We start from the raw sequence: 6,656 nt of genomic DNA, 5'->3' as shown, positions 1-6,656 counted from the left end.
ATGGTTCAAATATTTTTAATATTCTTATAGGCGATTTATGTGTGATACTGACGTTTTATGTCGACGTTTAAGATGTATTCGATCAATCCACTATACGTTTCAGTCTCCTTAAAACATGACAGGCTCTCTGATTTTTTGCCGAAACAATTTAATACAAATATTTATTATTATTTTTATGATGTTTAATATTTATTGCATGAATTATTAATTAGTTTGATATATTATTTATTTATTTGATATTTATATTAAAGGTGTTGGTAAGACACGGAGTTACTGTGATGAGATCAATAGCAGATCTCTTGTTTATTCACGAAGGCTCAGAGTTTAAGGAGGACTTCCTCCTGCCACGTCGCGCGACTTCCTTGGATGAAGACTTCAACACTGAAAGAGGATCCAAGAAACTTTGCCAGAACAAAAGGCAGACGAAAAAAAAAAAAACTAAAAACTAAGATGAGTCACAGTTGTGATTCCTTTTTACAGTGACTGTGGACCGCACATAATCTTTAACAATGTACTTTTTTGATCCATTCCGTTTTCTGTCGGGATAAACATCTCGTCTGAGGGATGTTCATCGGTGAGAAGGCGGGCTAGCGGTAGCTGCTTTTATTCGTCTAAATTAACCTTACTTTTAAACGGTGGAATCCTCTTGTTATTTATTTATTTATTTTCTTTCCACTTCTGTTTTAAAATAACGGGTTGGTCTTGCAGATGTTATTTTATGGTTTCCTTGATAGTGCCTTCAGAAAACTTTACAGCGACACATAAGTCCCGCAGTCTGGGAGTTTAGTATGTTCGTGTGGACAGGACTGCAGTCAGAAACATCAGCTGCAGGTGATTTATATGATATAATTAAAACGCACTCAAGAGAGCTGCTCTAATGAGATCAATAGCGCCGACACGGGAGTTGTCATGGTGACAGCGTGCTGAATGAAGCGGACGTCTAGGACTAGACGACTAGAAGAACAAGATTGTCTTTTAAAACTAGCAGTTCCCATCTGATATTTGTATGTTTTGGAAAAATATTATATTCCCTGACGAGACAGACTTGTTGCGTATTTGATGAGCGAGCATCTGTTCAAAAAAATGGGTGAGTGTCCTGTACAATGCTTATTTGTGTTTTCAGCATGTCATTTTTTAGAAAAATTAGTTCGAAGGATTGTAATTGATTATGTTTATCTCTATAGAAAATATATTTTAATATCAGTTATGTTTTGCCCATATGCATACCCTGCCTGGTGATATTGCTGTACTTAATCTAGAGCAACATGTATAATTATTATAAAGTGCAGGTCATAGTTTATGAACTTGGGTATGTTTTCTATTTCTTGTAATTTAAGATCAACATTTTAAGTTGAGGGAGTTTCTGAAAAGCTGAGCTATCGCTCAGGATGATCTACCAACACTATATTTGGAGTAATGTGAGGCTGATGATTCACATGGCAACTTTTTGAGCAATGTTGCCGTCAGTGGGCGACCAGGCGAGACAAAGGGCCCACGGCCGATCTAAAGTATCCAGATAGAAATTTGTTACCCATTCTCAATGGGAAAGTGGCAATTTTAGTGTGAATACTATTTGAGTAATCTGAAGAACCTTTGTGCAGTGAAGGTTCCATGGATGTTAACGATTCGTCATTGAATCATCAATGCTATTAAAGGAACCTTTATTTTATTGAGCAGGCCATCCCAGCTGCAAACTTAACTTCTGTGTTATTTGTGTGCTACTTTCTCTTTTCTAGGTTGTTCTGTCCTGGTGCTCACTATCATTGCATCCACTCTTGGTGGCCTAGTGTTCGGCTACGAGCTCGGAGTAATATCTGGTGCGCTGCTGCAGCTTCAAGCTCAGTTCTCTCTGGGTTGTGTCCAGCAGGAAGCCGTGGTTAGCGCTCTTCTGATCGGATCATTGTCAGCATCAGTGATCGGTGGCTGGCTGATTGATCGTCATGGCAGGAGGACATCCATTTTACTGAGTAATCTTCTCATTTTAGGAGGCACCATCATCTTAACTACGAGCGTATGTTTTTTGGCATTGGTGGTTGGGAGAGCCATCATTGGTTTTGCAATGAGCATTTCTTCCATGAGCTCCTGCATCTTCGTCTCTGAGATGGTTGCTCCCGAACGCAGAGGGTTGATGGTTTCCCTGTACGAAGTTGGAATTACAGTTGGGATCTTGTTGGCTTATGCGGCCAACTATGTTTTCTCCGGTGTCCAAGCAGGATGGAGGTACATGTTTGGACTTGCTATTATACCATCTCTTATGCAGTTGGTGTCCATTGGGTTTTTACCTCACACAACTGGTACCTCTGAAGGCCTCTTAACAGAGGACGATAGCCAGCAATCTGATAGATTAGCAGGGGACATGTTGAATCCGCACCCGACAGAACAAGTTAAATATAGTGTCTTTGACCTTTTCAAAGCCAAAGACAACATGTGCAGAAGAACCGGCATTGGTCTTGGGCTGGTGCTCAGTCAGCAATTCACAGGTCAGCCAAATGTCCTCTTTTACGCTTCCACCATCCTTTTCTCCGTGGGATTTCAGAGCAACGCGTCTGCAGTACTTGCGTCGGTGGGTCTGGGCGTAGTCAAAGTCATTGCTACTCTGTTGGCAATGATATGTTCAGACAAGGTTGGTCGAAGATCCCTTCTGATTGGTGGATGCACAGTGCTGGCTATAGGATTGATACTTACTGGTTTCTTGTGCAGAGAGTCAGTGATTGATACAACAAAACAATGCACAAATTCATTAGAACCACATTCAAATTTGACCTCACCGGCTGAAAACCAAAAAAACATGGGCAAAAACTTGGTCAGTCAAAGTACTCCATCTACTGGACATCAAACACATGATGCTTACGAAGATTCAAATATTTCTTCACACTCTGAGGACATGTATAAGTGGATTATTTTTATCTGCATGATGACAGTTGTGAGTGCCTTCTCGGTCAGCTTTGGACCAAGTAAGTTTTCTTGGAGTGATACCAACACAACCAGTCATAGGTTTGGGATCAGTAAGTCTTGTAATGATATATATATATATAATTATTATAATTATATATATATATATATATATATATATATATATATATATATATATATATATATATATATATATATATATATATATATATATATATTTTTTTTTTTTTTTTTTTTTTTTTTAAGAAGTCTCTTATGCTCATCCAGTCTGCATTTATTTGATCAAAAATACTGAGAAAAAACAAACGGTACTCTTGCAAAATTTTATTACAATGTAAAATAATGGTTTCTATTTTAATATCCTTTAAAATATGATTTATTTCTGTGATGCAAAGCTGAATTTCCATCAGCCATTACTCCAGTGAAAAGTGTCACATGATCCTTCAGAAATCATTCTAGTATGCTGATTTATTATTAGAATAACAGTATCAGTGTTGGCAGCAACTGTGCTGCCAAATATTCAGGATTCTTTGATGATTTTTTTTTTAAATGAACAGTATTTATTAAAAATATAAATCTTTAACAATATAAATCTTTGCAATTACTTTTTAACAATTTAACATCCTTGCTGAATAAAAGTTTTTTAAACAAACAAAACAATTATACAAAGGGTTAAACCATATCACGGTACATTAATTGAAACAATAATAATTCTATAATATATATAATATAAGTAAACCAGTTATTCAGGAAAAAAGAAAACTTATTCAAATACAAATCTTCCCTTAAATAGCATCTCTTGTAAAGTGGTTGGAAGATGTTCCATAACAGGCCCCCACATCTCTTCAGACATGGCACTGTCTCCCCTGACCACCACAGTTAGTCTCTCCATAGGCAATATTCTGAAGATCTCTCGATACCAAAGGGAAAGAGATGGAGTCTAGAGTGAATCCACTTAATAAGAATGCATTTTCCAGCAAATAACAGGAGTTTGTCACAGAATGACCCTAAAGTTTTGAACTGTAGTGTATATTGATAGAAAATATTTATGTTTTAAATAAATCCTCTTCTTTTTTAAACTTTTTATTCAGCAAAGAATCCTGAAAAAAAGGTATCATGGGATCCAAAGAAATATGAAGCACTACAACAGTTTCCAGCATTGATAACAAATCATCATATTAGAGTGATTTCTGAAGATCATGTGACACTGAAGACTTGAGTAATGATGCTGAAAATACAGCTGCAGATCACAGGAATAAATTAGATTTTAATGTATATTAAAATAAAACATTTTTACATCATAAAACTATTTCAAAATATTAACATCTTCACCCTTTATTTTTGATAAGAAACACCAGTTAAAAACATAAAAAAATAATTCTGATCTCAAATTTTTGACTGGTAGTGTACATTTACTGTCGTTAAAGATGCAGCACCAAACAAAACTGTCTTATCAGTTTGAGTATACAATTAACATTATCTCCAGTGTGTTTGGCTAAAGATTTGTTAAAACAGTGATGTACAAATAGATGCTTGGTGAACCTATTGGCACAGAAAGTCCATCATCTACCAATATTTCATGCCATACAACAGATAGTCCTTTAATTGCATTAAACTGCATATTTGTTTCACAGTGACATGGCTTGTGCTAAGTGAGATATTTCCAAAGGAAGTCAGGGGAAGAGCCTATTCATTCATCAACTGCTTCAATGTGGGGGCCAACCTCATAGTTACCTTTTCTTTCTTGAGTATTACAGGTATGCACAACAACCATAGCCACGCACAATGTCAGTCATCATCATATGAAATGGTTTTTGCCAAACATTTTCATCATATTTCAACAACTTTTATTTTTCTCAGATGTGATAGGGCTGTCTGGAATATTCTTTGTGTATGGAGTTATCGGACTGGCAGCGGTTGTGTTCATCTACCTTGTACTACCAGAAACCAAAGGAAAATCTCTTCATAAAATTGACAGAGAACTCTCTCAGACACGGTAAGAGAACATATTCGGTACAATACCTCGTTAAATGGTATAATATTTCAATATAAAACTGTTGTGACCAGAAAAGCATGTTATTCCTTTGAAGTAAAGCATTTCGGTCAGAATGAACTACACTAGAGCACTCTGACCTGTGCATTTCTCAAAATCTGTTCTTTCTTTTAGATTTTTTCACAGAGAGGAATTCTGCAATATTTTCCAAAGAAGACATTTCTCTCCAGGTTATCAGAGAGTTCACTTGACAAGCACAACAACATGACACAAAGCAGAATCGTTCTGTTCGCTGGATAGTATTGTTCAATGCTGAAATGATCATGGATATCTATTTTTGATTTATCTTTTGTAGTAACTCTTGTAATATGATTCACATGGTTAGATCATATGCATATGATATTTATTAGTGATGAATCATTATGAAATCATGATACTTTTGTAATTATACGTTTTAAATTAAGTATAAATTACACCTACTTGAGTCTAATTGTATGAATTTTGTAGTCTGTGACAAAATATATGTCAGAGCACATAAAAAAATGTACAATTTAAATGATTAAAACTCTGCTTAACCCTTGTGGGGTCTTCGGTCATTTCTGACCTGAATATCTTACATTTAAAAATTTTAAACTCACCGCTTCATCAGAATGACATGAAATGTGGTGACGTTTATGGCATTTGGGGTGTGAATACACAAAAAAATTGAGGGCATGATTCGAACAGTCTAAGTGGGCATAAAAAAAATAGTAACACTCAAGGCCATAGGAAATAAATGGGAAATAGACAAAAACACAACAATTCAGAGAATATTTATGTACACAATCTACAAATCAATCACAAAACTGAAAAAAAGTGCACAATAGTGAAGGCATGACACTATTAAACATCTAGAGTCTGATATTGACACATCCAATCACACACAGATGCACACACACACACAAAATTACACATAGACACCTATGAACTACTGTGTCTGACTCTGTAACACAGAGCAAAGTTTTGAGAACGTGAAATCCATTCAATAATTTAGTCATAATGCACAAAAATCTAACAGCAGTTAAGGTATGACACTTTAAATCATCACACACACACACAAAATAACATGTGCGCGTGTACACACACACACACACACACACACACACACCTATGACCTGCTGTCTGTAAAACAACAATGAGAAGCAAGCGCTGCCTCTTGGGTTTGTCAGTGCACTTAGAAACTCAGACTTGGTCCTTTGCACCATTCCTGTTATTTGAGCTTGTTTGTTGTTGATGTTTCCTTTTGATTACTTTTCCTTCCTTTTGTTAGTTCATTGACATTTTACAAAAATAGACATATTCATTGCAAAATGTTTACATAAACTGTTATATTTGAATGAATTGCATTTTTTAAATACAATTCTAAAACAAAAAAGGTGAAATGCTTACTTGTGTTCTCTTTCTAACAATATGTTCAGGTTTGATTGTAATCATAATGTAAAAACTTTAATGCAAATAATGCATGAAATCATTATTTATAACAAAAAATATCTAAAACTATACAAAAAGTACTCTTTAGAATGTATTAATTACGGAAGTTCTAAGCTGCCATGCATTATAATTTTTTTCTTCTTGTTTTCTCGTTATAACGACTTAATTTTCTCGTTAACTCGACATAACGAAGTTCGTTTTCTCGTTACAATGACTTAATTTTCTCGATATCTCGACATAACGAAGTTCGTTTTCTCGTTATAACTTAATTTTCTCTAAG

General features: G+C 35.2%; 1 protein-coding gene across 2 annotated transcripts; it reads left to right on the top strand.

Moving 5' to 3' along the window:
* The first annotated feature begins 318 nt into the window (after nucleotides 1-318).
* On the top strand, nucleotides 319-6,321 carry slc2a10 (solute carrier family 2 member 10). Of its 2 annotated transcripts, none has more exons than XM_026220669.1 (5): nucleotides 319-1,087; nucleotides 1,737-3,005; nucleotides 4,548-4,670; nucleotides 4,774-4,909; nucleotides 5,081-6,321. In XM_026220669.1, exons 1-5 carry the CDS (start codon nucleotides 1,060-1,062, stop codon nucleotides 5,172-5,174), a joined length of 1,650 nt encoding a protein of 549 aa, XP_026076454.1. In that variant the 5' UTR covers nucleotides 319-1,059; the 3' UTR covers nucleotides 5,175-6,321. The 2 variants fall into 2 exon arrangements, with proteins under 2 accessions (XP_026076454.1, XP_026076455.1); XM_026220670.1 differs by having other exon boundaries at nucleotides 322-1,087; nucleotides 1,737-2,954.
* Nucleotides 6,322-6,656: the final 335 nt, after the last annotated feature.

The sequence above is a fragment of the Carassius auratus genome, chromosome 36, assembly GCF_003368295.1.
Source record: "Carassius auratus strain Wakin chromosome 36, ASM336829v1, whole genome shotgun sequence".
Lineage (NCBI taxonomy): Eukaryota > Metazoa > Chordata > Actinopteri > Cypriniformes > Cyprinidae > Carassius > Carassius auratus.
This window is presented reverse-complemented; position numbering and strand designations above follow the sequence as displayed.

Coding starts and splice junctions, on each gene's coding strand:
- slc2a10 (XM_026220669.1), top strand. CDS start 1,060: ATGAGCGAGCATCTGTTCAAAAAAATGG. Junction 1,088..1,736: donor GCATCTGTTCAAAAAAATGG/GTGAGTGTCCTG, acceptor TCTCTTTTCTAG/GTTGTTCTGTCCTGGTGCTC. Junction 3,006..4,547: donor CAGTCATAGGTTTGGGATCA/GTAAGTCTTGTA, acceptor TTTGTTTCACAG/TGACATGGCTTGTGCTAAGT.